The 20,949-nt window shown below is 47.5% G+C and overlaps 10 protein-coding genes across 10 annotated transcripts; 4 read left to right on the top strand and 6 right to left on the bottom strand.

The window, feature by feature from the left end:
• Window positions 1-140: 140 nt before the first annotated feature.
• On the bottom strand, window positions 141-743 carry N7481_008285 (uncharacterized protein; the record flags this gene model as incomplete). Its single annotated transcript, XM_057267504.1, has 2 exons — window positions 141-449; window positions 711-743. The coding sequence occupies 2 exons, from the start codon at window positions 741-743 to the stop codon at window positions 141-143; spliced, it is 342 nt and encodes a 113-aa protein (XP_057121705.1).
• A 364-nt stretch (window positions 744-1,107) lies between these two features.
• On the top strand, window positions 1,108-1,802 carry N7481_008284 (CHY zinc finger protein; the record flags this gene model as incomplete). Its single annotated transcript, XM_057267503.1, has 5 exons — window positions 1,108-1,204; window positions 1,261-1,334; window positions 1,416-1,477; window positions 1,553-1,654; window positions 1,721-1,802. The coding sequence occupies 5 exons, from the start codon at window positions 1,108-1,110 to the stop codon at window positions 1,800-1,802; spliced, it is 417 nt and encodes a 138-aa protein (XP_057121704.1).
• A 532-nt stretch (window positions 1,803-2,334) lies between these two features.
• On the bottom strand, window positions 2,335-3,464 carry pre6 (proteasome core particle subunit alpha 4; the record flags this gene model as incomplete). Its single annotated transcript, XM_057267502.1, has 5 exons — window positions 2,335-2,718; window positions 2,748-3,136; window positions 3,246-3,298; window positions 3,351-3,357; window positions 3,437-3,464. The coding sequence occupies 5 exons, from the start codon at window positions 3,462-3,464 to the stop codon at window positions 2,335-2,337; spliced, it is 861 nt and encodes a 286-aa protein (XP_057121703.1).
• A 5,317-nt stretch (window positions 3,465-8,781) lies between these two features.
• On the bottom strand, window positions 8,782-9,204 carry N7481_008282 (uncharacterized protein; the record flags this gene model as incomplete). The annotated part of the gene is made up of 1 exon (XM_057267501.1): window positions 8,782-9,204. One exon carries the CDS (start codon window positions 9,202-9,204, stop codon window positions 8,782-8,784), a length of 423 nt encoding a protein of 140 aa, XP_057121702.1.
• A 175-nt stretch (window positions 9,205-9,379) lies between these two features.
• On the bottom strand, window positions 9,380-10,882 carry N7481_008281 (3'-5' exonuclease family protein; the record flags this gene model as incomplete). The annotated part of the gene is made up of 4 exons (XM_057267500.1): window positions 9,380-10,183; window positions 10,245-10,426; window positions 10,510-10,567; window positions 10,727-10,882. The coding sequence occupies 4 exons, from the start codon at window positions 10,880-10,882 to the stop codon at window positions 9,380-9,382; spliced, it is 1,200 nt and encodes a 399-aa protein (XP_057121701.1).
• A 556-nt stretch (window positions 10,883-11,438) lies between these two features.
• Window positions 11,439-11,739, bottom strand: N7481_008280 (uncharacterized protein; the record flags this gene model as incomplete). The annotated part of the gene is made up of 2 exons (XM_057267499.1): window positions 11,439-11,618; window positions 11,698-11,739. The coding sequence occupies 2 exons, from the start codon at window positions 11,737-11,739 to the stop codon at window positions 11,439-11,441; spliced, it is 222 nt and encodes a 73-aa protein (XP_057121700.1).
• Window positions 11,740-12,594: 855 nt separating this feature from the next.
• On the bottom strand, window positions 12,595-15,249 carry N7481_008279 (uncharacterized protein; the record flags this gene model as incomplete). The annotated part of the gene is made up of 9 exons (XM_057267498.1): window positions 12,595-13,138; window positions 13,200-13,428; window positions 13,496-13,798; window positions 13,908-13,988; window positions 14,045-14,304; window positions 14,351-14,388; window positions 14,443-14,848; window positions 14,901-15,039; window positions 15,099-15,249. The coding sequence occupies 9 exons, from the start codon at window positions 15,247-15,249 to the stop codon at window positions 12,595-12,597; spliced, it is 2,151 nt and encodes a 716-aa protein (XP_057121699.1).
• A 2,024-nt stretch (window positions 15,250-17,273) lies between these two features.
• Window positions 17,274-17,748, top strand: N7481_008278 (uncharacterized protein; the record flags this gene model as incomplete). Its single annotated transcript, XM_057267497.1, has 3 exons — window positions 17,274-17,293; window positions 17,397-17,464; window positions 17,546-17,748. 3 exons carry the CDS (start codon window positions 17,274-17,276, stop codon window positions 17,746-17,748), a joined length of 291 nt encoding a protein of 96 aa, XP_057121698.1.
• Window positions 17,749-18,106: 358 nt separating this feature from the next.
• N7481_008277 (F-box protein) lies at window positions 18,107-19,811 on the top strand (the record flags this gene model as incomplete). Its single annotated transcript, XM_057267496.1, has 2 exons — window positions 18,107-18,380; window positions 18,415-19,811. 2 exons carry the CDS (start codon window positions 18,107-18,109, stop codon window positions 19,809-19,811), a joined length of 1,671 nt encoding a protein of 556 aa, XP_057121697.1.
• Window positions 19,812-20,549: 738 nt separating this feature from the next.
• N7481_008276 (uncharacterized protein) lies at window positions 20,550-20,930 on the top strand (the record flags this gene model as incomplete). The annotated part of the gene is made up of 1 exon (XM_057267495.1): window positions 20,550-20,930. One exon carries the CDS (start codon window positions 20,550-20,552, stop codon window positions 20,928-20,930), a length of 381 nt encoding a protein of 126 aa, XP_057121696.1.
• Window positions 20,931-20,949: the final 19 nt, after the last annotated feature.

Genomic DNA, 20,949 nt, shown 5'->3' with positions numbered 1-20,949 from the left:
GGCGAAATTCTCGAGCTTGCCGCCGTACGGAGTACTAGTACATCCGAATTAATTCGACATCATTTTCAATGTAGCAATTTCAACTTAAAACCTGACTGGCAAGTCCGCCGATTTGATCTAGGAGCTACCTTGAATTAAGCCTAATGTATAAGGGGGCCAACCTCCTCTAGGAGCCATCTGTCCAGTTTCTGCAGTCCTCCATTATGTAGAGCATGATAGATCTCACCCAGATCCTGGCAGGCAAACTCGTAAATTTCATCATTCATCTCATCCCACATGTAGAATTTCTCGCCAGATTGAATGATCTGAGTCTGACCCTCTTCATCCTCTAAAATCGGTTGTCCTGGGCCAAGACCGAAAGCACGTGTGACAACTTGACCTCTGCCATCAGGACTATCCCATTCCTCTTCGATCTTATGATCTGTCCAGTTTGGAGGAACAGGATATTCCTAGGAAGATATTTAAGTTACAAAAATTATTTATTGATCGGTTTAGAGAGAATCATACTGTAGGGATACTACCACTTTTGATAGAAGATTTGGTAGTAGTTTCATCGAGAGGATTTGCGGAGGACTTAGTAGGTGATTTAGAGGGAGATTTAGTGGGTGAGTTGCTTGTTGATCTCTCTTCATTCAGGATACTGAAGGACTAAGTAATAGTAAGGAATAACGCATATAATCTTGTAGGAATAAATAGTTAGTAATACTTACTGGTTGTGGGGTATGGCTCTTGTGTAGAGACATAGTGATGGTCGGTATCCTGAACACTTGGCAAAACGGAAAAACGGAAAAAGGCGGGGAAGACAAAATAGTTCGTTGAATGGTAACAAGGTGTGGAGTAGGTCTGTAATGCTACATCCGTATTTCCCGGATCGAGGGCGGTGAATAGATCACGTGGCAGAGCATACTATGCACCACTGGAGGACTGTTGACGACCGTCACGGGAAGCGATCAACTGGTTCCTGCGCGGCGCTTCTTCCGCATCTCCAAACTTCCCCTGTTCAGCTCACCTTCCCACGTTCTCACTTTCTTGCATAGCCCTCTCAACAGAACAATGTGGTACGTTATTATTTGAGCAGTTGATGTTACCAGCGCTGTTTGTATCGGCATGGCCAAGCCCACAAGATCCCAGGCTAATGTTATCCAACCCCCGCCATGCAGTAAACACATTCTCAACGCCCAAGTGTCCATTCGCTCCGCCTGCTGTATGCCTTTCTCGAACCCAAGTCAACAAGGACTCAATTGACCAACTATTCCTCAGGCCGCAAGTGGTTCGATTGCGCCGAATGCCACGGAGAACAAGAGAAGCACCAGCTCATAAAGTCCGCTGAAATGGTATGCGGTCCAATATTCCCGTCAAGTTGAATAGGGGCAGGAAATGGAAAAAGCACGGAGTCTGACAATTACAAAATTTAGATCTTCGCGTGCAAAAAGTGCAAGAAGTGCTTCCGCAAGGACGCTAGCGAGTTTGAAGAGAGGTCTGTATATACCCCGCGTTCATGGAAGGTGAATTTGAGAGCTAGAGCTGACTTCTTCCTTCCTTGTCCTTTCAGTGACGAGTACTGCCCGCATTGTGACAACCATTTCGTTCTCGAGGCCGTGACACCACAAGCATCTCTCCAGGTGGAGGGTGACGACGCCCGCATGGACAACCGGTGTGTTCTCGAGAACCAATATATTTATATGCCGCCGAGGATGCCCAGCTGACCATTATTTCCCAGTATGCTCAAGGATGACCGTGTCCGCGGCGATAAGGACCGATCCCTCTTCAAATTCCGCGATGTCTCCGACCGCATGGGCTAGAGGGGTGTCCTGCACATATTTTATGATGTTGACGATACGATGATTTTCTTGGAGTTGACCAAAATCCCTGGCATCAATACCCTGTTCTTTTTTGTTGTATATTATGGGAGCTTAGGAGCTTAAAAGTGAGTGGAATGTCAAGTGAGACGAGACCTGGTTGGCGTGGGTTTCGTGGAGTCCATAGAGAACTTGAAGCAAAGTCCTATCATCGTAGACACCGTGATCCTATCAAGACGATCTATTGCCCCAGCCAATTAACCGGAAATTCAATCTCGACCTCGAGCAAGGTATGTGCAGCAGGTATTCTCCGGCTTGCCTATATTCAAGGACACTGGTCATACTACTAGTAGTCTAATCATTTCTACATCCACCGTGAAGAGCATAATGTAAGATATCGTGGTTTTGTCTTCATAAGGGACCAGCGCTACAGTAAATCGACAATCAAAATCCAGGCAGCTCAAGCCTAGGACCAAATCAAATCCTCTATCCGCCATCCTATCCATGAAAGCCCCGCCTCTCAGAGAATGTTTATCTACTCACCACCGGGCCGGGTCAGAATAGCCGCTGTGGTGGTAGCCGTTCGGCTAGTCTTCTTCTTGGCAGCTTCCTCCTGCTTCTCCGTCTCGATGTTCTTAACGTACGCCTCGATCTGGTCATCCGGCAGCATCTCGACCCGGTTTCCGGGGGCCATGATGGCCACCTCGATGTTCTTTGCGCCGGTCTGCACAACCTCCAGCAATGACTTGATGGTCAGCTGGATTGTCTGCTCGCGGTCCATGCCTTCCTGGTGGTTGCGCTCGAGGAACTCGCGAACGGTTTTGCTAGATCGGCCAATGGCGTTGGCTTTCCTGCGTGATGAAAGATATTGAATTAGAATCCGGATTTCACGGCTGAGTTTGAAGGACGGGCTGGCTGGCTGGCTGGCTGGTCAGGTTCGGCACTTACCAGGCAGAGTAGATTCCAGACGGTTCGGTCTGGTAGAGACGGGGGGGTTCCATCGTTCTTGTCGAAGCCAACGACAAGCGTACTAATACCAAACGGACGGACACCACCACTCTGGGTATATCTCTGCTGCACACTGGCGATGTATTTGGTGATATATTCGATGGTGACGGGGTCTTCGACCGTGAGGCGGTGGGATTGAGCCTCTAACCGGGCCTTATCGATCAGGATGCGAGCATCGGCGTTCAGGCCGGCGAAGGCGAGGCAGACGTGGTCATCAACCATGGCGATTTTAGAGGGGGTAATGCGGGTATCTTGAAGTTTGAGCGCGGAGCGCTTCTCGCAGCCGAGGACGACGATGTCATCGCCTTTCACACCGACGGCACAGGTACCTAGAAGGGGAGGATGTATCAGTCATTTGTGATTCGAAGTCAGAGCGTCCGTAGATCGACGCAGCTGGAGCTGTGGAAAATGCTGTTGGGATGGGTGGGCTGGTCTTACCGCGCTTGACAGCCTCCATGGCATACTCGACCTGGAAAACGTGTCCATCGGGACTAGGTTGGGTTAGATTTCAGATAGCTGAAGCTTTGAGTCTATGTCGCATACCTGAATACTGGGATGAGTTAGCATCTAAGGGCTCTAATCGAGGGCTGGAGCAAAGGGAGCTCCCCGGGGAGAGCTAGCTGGCTTACCTGAGAGAGCTCGGTCGTAGCCGGACATTGTGGCGGGGTATTAAGGAGGAGAGAGAGATACAAGGGATTGAAAAGAAGGGAGGTCGTCGAGAGGGATTGATGGAGTGGAAGGTGGGAGAGCTGAACAGAGCACGATGAGATGCGGTAGCGGCAGTAGCAGCAATGACGGGGTTGCGGGCGGTGGACGCGACAGCAGACGGTTGCCTTGGCGCAGCCGCGCGGATGAGAACTACAGGAGATGACTGCCAGTGCTTGGTAATTGTAATTCATTCGGAGAATTGGAATTTGAGAAAGGGGATTATTTAGATGCATGCAAATTATTCCTGTCTATGTTATTTGGCTGTTAGGGCTGCACACGATACGATATCGCAAGATTTTTGGCATATCGCATATCGTATCGCATCGCAAAATTGTTGCAAAATTGTATCGCAATCGCAATCGTATCGAAATAATTATTGCGATACGATTGGCGATATTATATCGCAATATGTTGAGCTCGGCGATACGATATGCACTACGATATCGCAATAATTTTACGATACGATTGCGATATGCGATATCGTCATGTCAGGGCTGGCCCAGGGTGTTCAACATCGCCATGGCACGCTGAATCGCTCAAAAACGCGATAAAAAATCAAGCAGCATCTATTTCCTATCTAGTACTAGCTCCAGTAACCTATAGTCGCGTTCAGTGGTGGTTGGTGGTCACGACTTGTATATTAGCCACGGTCGCGACTCGCATGTTGAGCACGATCACCACTATAATGGCACTTCAGTATCGCTATAGTGCCCTGAATCGCTTATAAATACGATAAAAAATTAAAGTAGCCTCTGTTTCCTATCTAGGACTAGCTTAATAGTCTCTATACTACCTATAGCCATAGTTTGCTACTGCGATTATACCTGCTATAACTTCTAGTGGTACTTACCGCTAGCAAGCACTACCAGATATATATTATAGGTGTTTAATATAATTACCTAGCGCCAAACCACCCTGAATTGTCCAAAGATGCAAGAATAAATAAAGCAGTATCTACTTCCTATCTTAAAATAGCTCCTATAGCCTCTATACGCCTATAGCCACCATCGCTGCTCGGTGGTTGCGCCTCGTATATCAACGTCGACCACAGTCGGCCACCACCACCATTATAATGACCGTTCAACACCACCACGATATACTGAGACGTCCAAAAAAGCAATAAAAAAAAAGCAGCATCTATTTCCTATTTAGGAATAGCTCCAATAGCCTTTATGTTACCACACTCTAGCCTACAGTTAGCCCTACAAACAGAATATAGGCGAGATTATGTAACACAGGCAGTATAGGTTTTCACTATAGTCTTTTATTTCATTTTATCTCAGTCAACAACTATCGCTTCATGCCTATATACAATATAACTATAGCCTCAAATCTACGACCTCAGCGTCCGAATACAACGCGCAACTACTTGGCCATAAACAACGGATTTGAAGATGATATTCCAGCCGAAGATCGATGTCCAGATTTTCCGACTACTACACCTTCCCAATATTTTCTTTCTGATATTCCTACTGAACAGGAAACCAAGACAGAGTCAATCCTACCATCAGAATCAGCTTCACAGCGTACTACTTATCCTCCGATCGATCCTCCGATCGATCCTATACCATCAATCGTCGCTCCATCAATCGCCACTTCATTATTTATCTCTCCATCCGCCGTAGTTACCTCTCTAAAACGGTCTCGCAAAACAAAGTTACCATAGATATGGGACCATTTCAACACTATCACGATTAACCGACCATAGATAGGTCGTGGAAAAAAGATACATCCGCAAGATCGTCGTATCCTATACCAAGTTCCAGAATACAATTGGGAAATCTACGATTCCAAACGATCTGGATCAACAAGCAATATAGAGAATTATCTTAGGATAAAGCATGCCATCTTAGCACCATCTTCCAATACCAAGCCCTCCGAGCAGCAGCCTTCTATCATTCAGTCATTATCCAAGAAGCCTAAGCTTGCAAGGACTCCTCAGGCCCACAAAGATATCCTAGACTGGATAATCCAGGAGAAACAGGCATTTACATCTGTCGAAGCACCAACTTTCCAGACAATATTCCGCAACCTTAATATTGAACTCTTTTCACAAACTACAGTAAAGCGGAGGATTAAAGATAGATTCCAACAACAGCGTCAACAGCTAAAGGAGGAGCTAGTCATGACATGCAAATCTATTTCGCTTACCCTCGATCTCTAGATAAGCAAGAATAAGATCTCTATCATCAGTATTATTGGTCACTGGTATACAGAAGACTTTATCTACAAGGAAAGAGTACTTAAGTTCACAGATATCAAGGAAGCTTATACTAGTAAGAATATTGCCCAGGCAGTATTCAATACGCTATCAGAGCTTGATCTTCAGCAGAAGCTTCTTACAGTTACTGGTGATAATACTAGTAATAATGAAGCTATAGTCTTATGCCTCTATAATCTACTACAACCTACAAACACCTAATTCTATGGTCTTAGTAGCTTCATTCGCTACATTGCTCACATCCTCAACCTGATTGTGAAGGATATTCTTCATACATTGAAGTATAGTTCCGCTAAGGAAGCTGCAACTATCTGTGATAGATAGAGAGATTGGCTTGACCGTAAAGAGGTCAAGAGTCAGACTGCTCTATCACGTATTCGAATCCTTGCGGTATAGATTAATCGAAGCTCCCAGCGAAAGCAGAGATAGAAGAGTATATATAATTCGATAGGGCTTTCAAGTTTATATATCCCTCCGGATGTTGATATACGCTGGAATTTAACATATCTAATGCTAAAGGCTGCATTAGAGTCACAGAAGCAGATCAATAAGTACATCGATATACAGTATGATCTTCCTAAGTTTACTGTTGCAGATTAGCGTCGTCTCGCTCAGTTAGCTTAAATTCTCATTTGCTTCTACGAATTGACTCTTTTCGTAAGTCAAAAAGAGCCTCAGATCAGTCTGGCAATCCCTGTTTACTATAAGCTTTATAATTTACTTAATCAAGGAGTTCATAAAAAAGGGATATTTACAGAGATTAACGATGATATTGTAGTTGCAATACGTCAGGGCCTTAAGAAATATCAGAAGTATTATACCTTCATAGATGAGACTGATGCTTATTATACTGTATTAATCCTTAATCCAAGAGTAAAGGGGGATCTTCTGCTTAGTAAGCTGTCCGACAGAGATACTGGACGCAAGATTATTGAAGCTATTCGTAACAATATCCGTGAACAGTATCGTCCTGAATCAGTAGATACAACCTCCATCTCTATTCCCGAGACCGTCTTGGATAGCCATAGTTATATTGATCCTAAGATACGAATGATGCAGCGCTTAACACCGATTGCCCGGAAGCCACCAGGGTCTGATATTGATGAATACTTTGCCTCATCACGAGTTGAGGCTAGTCCGTCTGATCCTGGGTGGCTAGCTCGATGGTAGTGTGCTCATCGTGATAGTATGCCTCAGATGGCTGCAGCTGCACAGGATTATCTTGCTATTCCTACGTCTGAGGTGGCTGTTGAACGTCTATTCAGTAGAGGTCGTGACCTTATAGGAGTTCGACGATCGGCACTGAATGCAGAGACGATGCGTATGTTGATGTTGATGAGTCGTGGTTGATCCAGTTGTCATTGTTATTGCTTTTTTTTATTGATGTTCATGGCTATGGTTGTGGCTTGGGAGGTATCGGAGCTAGTCCTGGATAGGAAACAGAGGCTGTTTTATTTTTTATTGCGTTTTTGGACGTCTCGGCGTGTCGTGGTGGTGTTAAACAGTCATTGTGGTAGCAGTGGTGGTGGTCGTGAATTGTGATCGTGGTCGATATGCGACCGTGGATACGACCATCAACCATCGACCACCAACAGTGACTGTAGGCGTGCAGATGTTATAGAAGCTAGTACTAGATAGGAAATAGATGCTGCTTAATTTTTATTGCTTTTTTGAGTGATCCAGGGTGCTAAAGCGACGTTGAATAGCCATCGTGGACTCGTAGCGGCCGACCGTGGCTGATATGCAACGATCACATGATAGCTATCGCCGATAAATATCGTATCGTACGATATTATATCGTTATCGTATCGTCAAAACGAGTTATTAACGGTACGATGTGCGATATTATATCGTATAAAATTGACACGAACGATACGATACGCAATATCGTATCGCAAAAAATTTCCCCCCCTGCGATACGATTGCGATGACGATATCGCCGATGCGATATCGCAAAATAACGATATCGTGTGCAGCCCTATTGGCTGTTGTCATTCCGTAGTCAAGGTCAATATACGAACTCCGTATAGCTACTAGTCTACTTTACTAGTACGGAGAAGCTGATTTATAGATAGTAACATCTTCAATCAACCGAAGACGCTAGAACTACCACTATTACTACGGCATAGCCCCTTCTCAATACACCCAACAATAGTCCATTTGTGTACCAATTGATTCGACACCTTAATGATATACAGGCAAGGCTCCTCTCAAAGCCACCCGAGACAAATACAGGGAAGAGAAAAGAACATACAAGAAACATGAAGAAATATTGACAAACAATCTTTTTTATTAACATTCACAAGAGCTTGGCGGAATTCCCAACCGAGAGCCTTGAGAACCTCGATCGAATGCCAGCGCAAGCGCAAAAGGAAATCCCCCAACACCCCCAACGGAGTCCGAGCCATTGTGTATCCCACCCGTGAGATCAAATACCGTGAATTCTCCGACGCTTGCCGTGGACCCAACGCAAGAAAGAGATGACAAAAGATCTAAAATGCAAAGCAGGTTCAAAAGAGTGCGAGTGCTCAACTCAACTCAGCTCTTCATTCAACCCAGGCTCACAATGCGTTCGCGTCCGAAAAACCCACACCGACAACGGCTGATAGAGCAAAAAGAACCCACGCCCCGGGATTCCCGCGGCCGCCATTCCCGAACAATGAAAATGGGACAAAAAGGAAAAAGAAAAGAGAAGAAAATAATCACAAAAGATGAGAAGGGAAAAACCAAGAAAAGCAGCAGACCAAAAGAACCAAAAGACCATGAAGAGCTGATGATGGAATCAAGGATATGTAAAATAAAAAAAAGCATCCCACAAATCACCGGCGAGGCGAGACAAAACATCCAGAACCATCAAGACGCTACCCGCCTGCTCCTTCCAACCCGATGCACCCGGAACCGCAGAACCCTTATACAAATGCGTATCAACGAATATCAACCAACGCATAGACCTGCCACAATGCAGGGTTGCAATATGGACAACGTAAGTGTGACCGCCCGGATGGGCTTTGTTTTTTGTTTGGATTTATAGACAGTCTATTCGCTTTATGCGGGAGACTTGTTGGCACCAGCACCGTTGCGGCGCGAGTGAGGATCATCCGCAACGGTCAGACCACCGAGACCAGTCGACAGGAAGGCGAAGGGATCGCTAGAGCCCTCGGCACCGCCGTAGAAAGCGCCGTTGGAAGCACTGGTCGACGGTACGCCGTGGTCTGCGCCAGTGAACGCGGCCTGGGTGGCCGGGTTGGCGAATGATGCAGCGGAGTGAGAGGTGCTAGATGAACCGTAGCCAGAGTTGACCTGGCCCATAGGAGGGTAGGCACCGGGGGCGTTACCCAGCCCGCCGGATGGGAGGGCGTAGTTGTTGGGCGGGCCACCGCCAAATTGCTGGCCGAATCCGCCAAATCCGCCCGCGGTCGAGGCGAAAGGTCCCGGAGCCGGAGTGCTGGCCATGGAGTTAGGACCCATGTTGAAGCCCGATGGAGGTTCCATGGGGGAAGGGAACGCCGAGTCGGCCACGACGGCAGCCCCTGAGCGAGGCGCACCGCAGCGGAGACAGTTGATGTTCTTGGCAAAGTTGTGATAACCGCAACCCTCCGAACCACACTTCCAATCACCGGCACGGAAAGGAACAACACCACCATTACCGCCACCCATACCACGCGAGTGGCCGCCCATTCCGTGACCGTGGCCCATGTGAGGAGGCATCATGTTGGGGGGGTCCGTAGCCGTATCCGTAGCCCATTGGGTCGGGCGCGGCGGCCATGGCAGGGAATGAGCAACGGAAGCAGGCAGTGCGGCGCTGGAAGTTGGAGAAGCCACAGGAAGGGCAGGTCCAGTCACCAGGGCGAGGACGGTTCTTAGAAGGAGGGAATGGAGTGAGGATTTCCGCAGCGCGGTCCAAAACGCGGCTGGAAGATGGGGAGACCTCGATGGCCTTCTCGTTCAGAGCGCGGCCGTTCATGCACAGGCTCTCGGCGGCCTCTTCGTGGGAGGAGAATACAGCGAATCCGGTGCCGGTGGGCTTGTGCTGATCGGGGGTTCGGAGGGTCCAGAAAGCAATGGGCCGGCCACCGAATTGAGTGAACCAACTCTCCAACTCAGACTGGGTAGTGTCGTGGGGCAGACCACTGAGATGGAGAACCTTGCTTCGCTCGGCCAGGAAAGCGCGCACATCGGCGTGGGCATCCATGGGACGAGTGAGGATCTCCGGGTGTTCCTGAGCAGGCTGGGATTTGCGGATCAGACCGCGGAGGACACGGGCGAGGGTGATCGACTCCTCCATGGCGCGGCGCGGGGAGGCGGGAGCCAGTGCTTGCAGGTGGAACGGCAGGTTGTGTTTGATGGGGGCCGAGGACTGAACGGGTTCGACTTCAAGGGCAGCACAAATGTTGGAGAGGGAGCTGGGGCCAAAGGGCAAAGACTCGGGGTGGTGGGTTTGCCAGCGCTGATATTCGGTCCGCAGATCAAAGGTGCGGGAGTGCTGCAGGAATGGGGGGGAGGACAACGGCCTTGTCACGGGCCTCGCGGGGCAACTGCACGCGCAGATCCCAAGAATCCAACGTCACAAAAGCAAACTCCAGTTGTTTGCTGGTAAGATGCTCGTTGGCAAAAGTATCGAATCGGGAAATGGCATCGCGGAAGGTACCTGCGGAGCGGACGTGCTCCCATGTGAGGGTAGTCAAGCTTGCTACAGTTCCAGTTGTTGTATTAGTGCCTGACAATGATAATTTCTCTGAAGATAGGAGTTCTGGAAAAAAATGAAGCGCTTACTGCAGAGTGGGGTGATGGGAGTGTTGACGGGCTTGACGAGGACACTTTCACGGTGCAACTAAAGAATTGAGATGATAAGCATTGGGTTCGTGGTGATATCTTTCAAGATCCATTTCCCTCATATCGCCCTCATTTTCGGTCTTTCCCATTGGGATAGTCGAGGTTGAGGGGAAATCGAGGGCGACGTGGAAACGGTTGGGGCGGGAATTGTGTGTACCTCCTCACAGGTCTTGCTGTCCAACAAAATCCAACCCAATTCGATCACCTCGGCCGAGTCCTTGGTGACATAAACGCCATGTTCGTCACAAGTGGTTGCAACGTGGATGACAATATAGCGATCCAGCTTAGGGGTAGGTGCTGAAACGGCCGCCATCGCTGACTTGGTTGCCAACGGAGCGGCAGGGGGGGAGGAACCCGGGGAGGGGAGAGCAAAGAAGGGGGCGGGGGGGGGGAGGGAGGATTGTCTCTATATAGAGACAATTCGACACGAATGAAGGTGTCGATAAAAAGAAGAAGAAAGAGAGGCCCGGGGGGGAGAGAGAGAAGAGGGGAAGAGGGAAAGGGGGGGGGGGAAAGAGAAGAGAAGAGGAGGAAGAGAGGAAGCACTCACGGTGGAGTTGAGAGAAAAGAAAAGAAAAGTTTCGGGTGACGGAGATTACTTGACTCTACACTACACTCTCCCTCCTCTACTTTTACTACACTCTACTGACTCTACACGTACATTTTACACTCTTCTACACATACCAGCAGATGGAAACAAAATAGGAATCTCGTTGTTCCCCTGAGTCTTTGCCATCTTTCAACCACCCTCCACTCTCGTGCAACCTCACGCCGGGATCCCTGTCCTCCCCACCCCGGAGGTCTCACTCCGGGACTACTCAATTTATTTCTGGGGTCACTCCTGATCAGTCTACACATTGCGGACAAAATCAGAGAGAAGAGAGGGGTTTGGTGATTTTTCCGACTGGCATGCCACGAGTGGATCCCTGTCCTGTCAGAATTCGCGCGGATTCCAATCCTAATGGGCCCATGCCATGTCCATGTCCATACTTCACGAACTGGCGAGACTCGAGAACTGTTGTTGTATTTGCCCAGGTGGTCCACATGAGCTGGAAAGATCGAGACGAGACGAAACAAGACCATACAAGACCAGACCACACAATTCAAATCAGTACCACCCCTTCTCACGGCCAACGACAGGAATCCCTTCGGTGCGACAGCCGTGGTCATTTTGGAGTTTGGTCACTGGAAGGGTGCCACCGCGATCACGTGGGGATGGAATGGGAGACAAACTGGAAGTATCATATATAACATGCAAATGGACATTCTGGACAGGAATTACTGACATCCTAACTTGATCACTTTGGTATACAATTATGGTCTAGACTGCCCCACGAGCTGTGATGCCGATCGCCTGCCAGCGGGGCACACGTTCCAGTTGCCCGCCCTTGCCACACCTGCACCGTGCGGTCATCCAATTGGTACTAGTACTAGTACTACTGCTCCGTAGTACATGATCATCTCCATCTGGAGCCCTCAAGCTAGAAGTATAAAATGGTCCGGTCTCCCGCCCAGTGTGGACGGGCGGGTCCTCTCCCGATGTTGATGTTGATGTTGACCACGGCAAACCCTCGAAGTTGCTATATTCCGCCCCATCCCTGTCTCAAGATACCCCCGATTACGTAGATAGCCCAGGTGCTGCGGTACCAGGTTCGGCTTGACGTGCCGGAGACTTTCGGATGTATGTGTTTTACCCAACGGCCCTAGTCATGCACGTCTGACTTCGTACTAGCAGCACTACTAGTATTGGCCACTGCCCTGGGTAATTGATTTATGTTGAGAGACTCGACATAGAACGAATGCCAGAATATTACTGATTAAATAGCCTAGGAAACTTCAAGTTTCATGCAATGGTCGTCTTTCGATTGGGATTCGTAGAAGAACACCCCTTGGATTTACTCAATTTCATCTTTCCGGCCATAGTCATATCATTCCGGATTGACGCATGAGTGTTTAGTTATATCAACTATCTGATTGCCTCTATTTGTGCTTTGCAAGTGCTTTCCATCGTTGAATTGAACTCTCTTATCCTGCGAATTGACTGCTCAAAAGGCTGTAAACATCGTACGATGACTCATTCTCTCCAAAAACCTCATATATCAAGTCATTGCTCATGGACATTATTTGATCAAATCCGGAATCTGTCTCGGGAGCAGTCCTTCTCTTCATGCCATCAGTTTCGTTCGGAAATTCATCCACAGCAGCCATCTGAGAGCCGTTGGCCCAAGTAGAAGAATTAAAGGCTCCACTCCGGTCATGAATGCACGCTGATTGATTGATTGTATTCTCATCACAGCATCCAAACGGGGTCTGGGATTGCTGATGAAGCGGCATGCTACTCTGGGGATCATTCTCCTGCTCCAGAAGCCTTGTTCTCATTTTCTCAAGTCCGGCTCCGATGTGATAAAGTAGATGTCGCTTACTAGTTATTGTTGTCTTGAGGAGATGGATCACTCGGTCGAGCAAGTCCCACACAAATGCGGGATCAATATTGAAGCCAACCGCATTCCACTTTGTCGCCACTTTCATGAGGAAGACTGCAGAGAATGCAATCATAGTATGAACATATCTAGAAGCAAAGTCTCCAGTTAGCGCGGACTAAATACTTCGGCCCCGGGGGAGTGTCTCACAAAGGCGTGCCGACTAAAGCACGACGAAGATCTTCTTCTTCAAGAACAAATGTGAGCGAGCTTGCTGCAGCCGAGACTGCCATGTTCGCAAATTCTTTGCGTTCTGTAGAGATGATCCCTTCGTAGATATTTATTCCTCGGACAGCAAAGGAGTTAAGCTGGAATTTAGCGAAATATGAGTAGAGAACGATTCCCTTCGGTGGAAATGATCCAATGTATTTATTTGCCACTGTAGATAAAATATCAGCAAGTCTGGATTCAAAATCGAACTCAGATTGCTGAAACTCATATCATACCTTGGCGGGATTGCCACAGAATTCTCCATTTATCGATCTCCAAGTTAAAAGATCGCATCTGAGGGAAATCCATCTCGGACAGTAGGGCCCGCGTGGTATCTTGATGCGGGAGTCTTCTCTCGGCAAAGCAGTCATGTACGCGAGTCAATATTTGGAATAAGGAGACTTGCGACAGGACACGGAAATCAATAGCATCTGCTAGTGGAAGATCGAGAAATATCTCATGTTCTCTTATCTGAAGACTCTCGCTTATCATAGGGGGGTCGTCCGTAGGCGATGCTAAAGTGGTGGTCGCAAACATAGCTTGATGCAATGTCAGTAAAGCATGTCACAGCAGCGGAGAGAGGTGTAATAGAGAGGGGGTCCTACAGCATATACCAAAGCCTTGCTCTTAAAAAGTGCTCAGGATCACCCTCTAATGCTTTGAAAAAGGATTGGTGAATATTTAATTCGGTCGCAATGCGTATGGCGTGTCCTGAAAGTTTCCAAGAGACTGCAAGTAACATGAGTTAGAAGAGGTCATTTCTTTTCTGAGTACCAAGTTCCTACCATCAGAAAGCCAGAAAGCGGCAATACAGAGGGCCCGGACATCATCTACAGAGTGATATCGAGAAAACATTGAAGATGAAATAAGACTGAGGAACTCATTATAGCAGTCATCGAATGTTTTAGTACTGGATGGTATATGAAGGGCCGTGATGGTCAGGATCGTCGCCGTTAGGAGTTGTGATGAGCGGCGAACAGAGGCTAAGCTGATGTGTATCTGCTCTAGGCCAACCCAGAGATAGTGATTCAGCGACATATGAAAGCTGCTTCTTGTTAGCAAGGTAAATAAAAAAGAGAAGATTCACTGACATCCGGTAAAGATCTTCTGCTTCCTCCTCACTAATGACCTGTCTAGTGTTAGCCCATTACTTGTGCCCTCTCGATTTTCAGCGACCACATACCCCTCTGGAGATAAAATCGTCCATATTCTCTTCTCCGCTCGGCCCCGAAATATCAAGCTTCGCCTGATTACTTCGAATATTGCGTAGCCTAGTCACTTCATACAGTCCGCCCATTGGCTCTGTGACTAATACAGAAGTCGCTCCGAGGTTAGTATCTTGTGTTGGCTCTGGTGAATTCTCTCTCGTCATTGCCATGCCGTGATTCTCGGTCGCCTTGGCACAGGACGATAAATTAGCTGGAGATTGACCTAGACTTTGACTTGACCCGGAAGGTCCAGATGGTGAGACTTGGGAATCCAAAATTGGCCCTGGGATCTCAGGGCGAGGCCCTTCATGATTCGAAACCAGAGAATGGATGGTCTTTTGCAGGTTCTGAATTTCTCTCCGCATTGCATCAATTAGATCCCTAGTAGAATGTAAGCTGGTGGAAGGCATTGTATATTTGGTCTTTCTCATACTCATTTGACTCATATGAGACAGCAGGCAGCTTGGGCTTTCGAAAGGCGACACAGTCAAGGTCTTTCTTATGACATCTCTTACACCGAGACTGGTCTTGAAGGATTTCGCATTTCATTTTGAGATGTCGGCATGCAAGGCCTTGAGCTCTTATTAAAAATACTATCTTTCGAACGAGCAACGGCCATTGGAACACTCACAAGCACGCGGCTTTCTGCCCGGTCCACCAAGAGATCTCAAGTGACCATTCTTAGGGCGGCCTGCTCGAGGGCTTCGATAATGAGCGTCGTTTGAGACTTGAGTGATAGATTCATCGTCGATGAGAGCTTGTTCTCTATCTGTGCCATTCATTTCGACAAAATTAGTGTGTGTTGCTTGTGCTGCACATGCACGAAGGAGAGAAGGAAGTGACCGGGAAATCGGGAAATGAGGCTGGGGCCCCGCATTCCCCAGACGTGCGGAGTTCTGGACCATCCACACACTCACATTTCACCACTCACACTCACTACCATTGGGGGAGTGGCGATCTTCGGAAACGTGCCTGCCAGTATGGAGTACAGCAGCCGGAACTTTGGAGCACTTTATTAAACCATCTTACTGAATACCGAACTTCATCTATACATGCTCATCCACTAGCATTCATGAGAGCCTCCAAGTGACTATACTGCAGTTGAAAATAATTTCAACCATCAATATGGCTTTCTCCTTACACCAAATCCCATGCCCTTGAGCTCTCCTTGCGATTACTTTCAGTTGAGTTCCACCAGTGTTCATGCCAGTTTCGCCAATGGAAGCTGGTTTCCATTGCATGGACATATTCCAGCGGATCTGCGATCTTAGCTGAAGATCCAGGCCCACTTAAACCGGGGTCGGCACCTTACAGAGGAGCCAGGGAGCCGGGAAATGGATTCTCAAATTGAAAAGATGGCCCGAGCTTGTATATCGATTCATCGTCTAATGTTGATGGCAGTGCCGAACAAATGTTGTACAACGAGTTCGTTAATGATGAACCTTCCGGTGCGGTTGGAAATGGCTCTTGCTGTTGATTCCATTCACGGACCTTATATTGATGGTTATAACCATTTTCTGGTCTCACATGCACACAGGGAGCCCCGGGATTCAAGTTGTTAGATCCCTCGGCGGCTATACCCGAAGGTAGTCCAGTTCGCCTATGAACAGGATCTGTATGTGAGTGGGCGGCACGCGATACATCATTCAGCGCACTCATGGCGTCTACAAAAGAGTGGATATGGTAATATAGTGTGAAGAAAGCACAGAAAGGGTAGAAAGTGGCTAGCCTGGCTCGGATTAGCTCATAGAAACGATGCCATAACTCGTAGGAGAGGTACCGTACTGCATATGTAAGCCCTCAAGCCTTCTGGAATTATTTTGTTCTGACCATTCAATAATGATAGCAAGAATATTTCGGGCCGCTCGGACTGCTTGTGAATGGACCTTTTCGTCGATGCCGGATGTTTTGCGTCGTATGTAAATTATACAACTGTAAAAACCAACGATAGAGTCCACAAATAACCAGGATGTTAAGTCATCATGCCTAGAAGATCTCGTGATAGATAGCTATGTCGAAGTCAATACGGGATAGACAATCGAGAGGCCTCCTCCTGGGGAAACCTACTAGGTCCCAGTCAAGAATAAGGTCTTCCAACTGATTGCAGTAGCTGTCTACCTCCTCTTGAAAATAAGTTCTCTGGTCATCTTCTGTAGAGACAGAAAGGTCGAAAAACTGTTCTAGCAGAGAAAGCACCCGCTACCAGACTATAAAGAGCACGCAATCTGAGAATTTCGGTTGTTTCGTCCGTGGCGATATCCCGACAGGAAGCTTCACTCGAGATATCGGAGACTTAAGAGCTGAGGGCTTGTCATACCAAAGCCTAAAAAGGCAGTCCGTCATTACCAAATGCCAATGAAGTTGGCATTTGTCATTTTCCTCCGCATCATCTTCCGCCAAATGGGAGTCCGAAGTTTCAACGTCTTAAATACCTAAAATATCGCTGAAGCGACAACCTTCAGAATGGAATTTCCACGCGAGATGGTAGTCGAAATTGTCGATCGCAGTCCAAGCCTGTATCAAAACATCAGCACCTTTAATTTATTGGCACATAATGTGTCTAGCCTTACTGTCAAAGAAGCAGCGATTAGGTCCATCTGAGACCCTTGGGCTGAGCTCAACCACGAGGGAACTGACCTCAAACATTTGTAGTATGTACTTGCCGCTCCTTTGTATTCGTCCGCATTGCCACAGGTCTGACCGCGATAAATCGCGTTCAAGTAGATTATTCTCATAGCCGGGCTGACTTGTGCGTGAGATGAAATCGATTATATAGGGGACTGCTCGCAAAAGCTCTGCGTCTATCATGGTCTGGAACGGTATAACGTGAGTTATACTTGAAAGGACTTGCATGAAAAATGCAGGTATCTTTTAGTAAAAAGCTCTAAAGAGTCCACGCCTAGTAGCTTACCCTCTATATAACGTGTAGCATCACTGGGGCCGGCTATCTCACATACGATACTATTTTTCTGACCAGTTCTGGAAGTGTGAAGGTTGGTATGTGCTGCTCCAGCTTCCGATGCTAGGACTGACTGAGTCTGTATGAGTACTGACACCGTCCCATTCTGCGTCGCTCAGCGGACGTTGATCGCAGTTGCGTAATTGATACGGAGGACATTAATGCTGCGAACGCTGAAGCTCTATGCACTATCCGATATGATAACCAGACTTCGGAAGCAAATGAGTCCGATCGACCCTTGGAGCCCCCGGGCGCAGAATCTGCCGGCACGGCTGATAAGCACGCCTTTGAACATTCAGCATTCCGAAAAGAGAAAGAATAGAGCTAATCTTGGAAGTTTGATTAAGTTTTCAATTAATGGCCGCCCGGTAAAATGTCGTTCACATATCTTATCCCACCGGCATCCCGCTAGTAGCGGTAGGGGTTGAGGCTCCCTCCCGGTGCGTGCACTTACGGAATGATGAAACACGGGCGATGTACGCTAAAGATTGGGCCAAGCGTTGGTGGGGAGCTATGATTACGAGCTAGTATATTACCGATTAATTACGCCGCTAACAGGGCAACGCAGATCGAGGTTGACAGTCCATCTTTTGGCCTTAAAATGGCTCTCTACCTGAGTGTCTGATAGTTTTCAGGGTCGCCAAATCACTCCCCCGCTTTTACTTATTTACCAACACATAATGTCGAACTCCTATCAACTCAATAACCTCCCACCGGAGCTCTGGTATACTATAGTATCATTTCTACCTAATTGCGACATAAAAAGTCTCCGCCTTGTCTCGAAACAATTGTGTGATTCAGTGGAGCTCAGACTGCAGAGAGTGTTTTTGTCGGCGAACCCGTTGAACATCAAGGTCTTTCGCGCCATTGCAGATCATGAAAAGTTTCGATATCAGATTTCAGAAATTATTTGGGACGACGCGCGATTAGCCAGAGGCCCCCCCTACTTCAGACGTTATCCACCCCGAAGAAGGATTATACTTGCCAGTCACTGATGCAAGCGATGAAGAGACAGAGGAGGCGTTTAGACTGAGACGACATGATGATTCTGAAGCCGAAGGGCCACTGAACTGGGAGGTTTATGAAAGTGACATTGACAACGGGGACCCAGACGACGAGTTTGCAGATTCTGCCCTTCAACTGAGAGCAAGTACAAATGTCAAGGGGCAAAATTGTCCACTTTGGTTCAAAGCTGTATGTGTGAATAATATTGAGAATCTTTTTATGCGACGAGAGAAGCTCAATAGCACCGAGGCCTGGCATCAAAAATTCAAAAATGAGAAGAAGCTGGGCAAGGCCGCACTCTCGATGAGTCAGTCGTGGGAAATCTATCACGCCTTACTCCGCAAACAGGCCGACGTTCTAGCTGGAAACTATGACGGAGAGGCGTTTCTTTACGGGCTTGAACAGTTTCCGGCGCTGAAAAAAGTCACAGTCACTCCCGCCGCTCATGGCGTCCCGTTTGCCCCGTTATACCATAGTCCTATGATTCGATCATTTCCAGAAGGATTTAACTATCCTATCCCTCGTGGATGGCCAACCTCAACCACCGAACAACCAGAGGATGAGATAGCATTCCCCTGGCAAAGAGTTGATGAAAGGCACAAAGAGAAGTGGCGCGCATTTCGGATTGTAACGCGCGCCCTTGCACATCAGAAAAGCAATGTGGTAGAATTGATTCTAGAAGCTCGACAGCTTTACACAGGAATCAACTGCACGATATTTGATGAACCTTGCGAGGAGCACGAAAATCTTCTGACAATTTTGACAAAACCGGGATTTCGTCGCTTAGACCTTTCTTTGATGTTTGGTGGAAGAGGATCAGATGCCGAGAACTGGAAGACATTCCGCGATGGAAGGCTTTGCGAAACACTCAGCGTAATGGAAGATCTGGAGGAATTCAACTTCTACACTTCGGGACTCGATCGCTGTTATGAGTATGGAGACCCTCCGATTGGAATTAACCCCGTGTCGCTAGAGCGGATATTTCCTATCGAAAAGTGGTCCAAGCTTCGTCATTTTGCATTATCGCGTTTCATAGTCAGGCAGACTGATCTCGTCACATTCCTTTCGAAATTACCAGAGACAGTCCAGTCAGTGGAATTGAGCTTTCTTGTATTCATTGACCACGGATCATCTTGGCATTATTTCCTTGAAGAGATGCGCTCAAAGATTCGGGAAAAAACTCTCTGGCCTGGTCGTCGACCTAGTGTTGTTATCGGCAATGAGCGATATTATCTTCTCCTTGGAGGAGCTACCTGGATCGAAAAGGCAGTGAACAAGTTCTTGTACGAGGACGGGGAAAATCCATTCCATGAGCCTCCTCGAGAGAGAGTCAAAAAAGAGCTTGGCAGAGTCAAGGATGCGTTTGATCCTTATTTTTGATATTTCTGTTATGCCAAATTACGCATCACCTGGGCACAGAAGTGAAAGAAATAGTTTCGAGAAGAGAAGAAATATAAAAATACTGCCGTACGACGGTCATTTTAGAGTTGCTGTTCCACTCCAACCTTAGTTTATTAAGTATTAAATCAGCAGGGAGAGACCTAGGAAAAGTTCTTGGTGGGAGACATTGGACTGCCAGGCGAGGAATTTGTCATTGCTGGACATCTGTGAAGTAGGCTTCGTATTTCTATTCGTCATCGTCCAACTTGTTCTTCAGATAATACCAGCATTCGTCACCCAGAGAACATTGTACGAATCGCGAGAACGACAATCTAAGACATATGCTTGACAGGCTTTCATTTTATCCAATATCGCGGTCGAGTTTGCATGGAATACAGTAAGTCCTTCCTTCCTTTATCACTGTCCTTATACCGCAGATCCGACTAACCAATCCATTTGCGCCAGATAATGGCAATTCTCTGCTTTATCGTTTGGTTTTATCCTGTCGGCCTTTACCAAAATGCCGAGTATACTGATACTATCCATATCAGGAGCACCCATGCAGTCCTCATTATCTGGGCTTCTTTTCTCTTCGCCAGTTCCTTCGGGCACATGCTGATAGCTGGGTTGGAAAGTGCAGAGATTGCATCCAGCCTCTCAAACATCATTTTCATCTTGATGTATGCCTTCTGCGGCATTCTTGCCGGGCCTTCAGCTCTGCCGAGATTTTAAATCTTCATGTACCGAGTCAACCCATTGACGTACATGGTATCTTCTTTCTTGTCCACGTCTCTTGGCAATGCGCCTATGCACTGTGCCGACAACGAAGTCTTATCCTTTGCTGCCCCAGCAGAGAAGACCTGCTCGGATTATATGAAGGACTATCTGTCAACAAACCCTGGATATTTGCTCACTGTCTACTCCCAGGTGAACAACAGTTGCAGTTTTTGTGCCATGGGAAATACCAATGAATTTTTGGAGAGCCTTGGCATTGATTTCTCTACCCGATGGCGAGATTTTGGTCTCCTCTGGGTTTACATTGCGGTAAACACCGTTGGGGCGGTTATGTTCTACAGGCTCTTTCCCGTTCCGAGAAACAAGACTGCTAAAAATAGGTAATTGAGACTGGACGGGTTAT

Source organism: Penicillium waksmanii, assembly GCF_028829765.1.
Source record: "Penicillium waksmanii strain IBT 27052 chromosome Unknown utg000007l:1.0-4314555.0:1.0-4317578.0, whole genome shotgun sequence".
Taxonomy (NCBI): Eukaryota; Fungi; Ascomycota; class Eurotiomycetes; order Eurotiales; family Aspergillaceae; genus Penicillium; species Penicillium waksmanii.
Note: the sequence above shows the minus strand (reverse complement) of the source record. Positions and strands in the feature narration are given on the sequence as shown.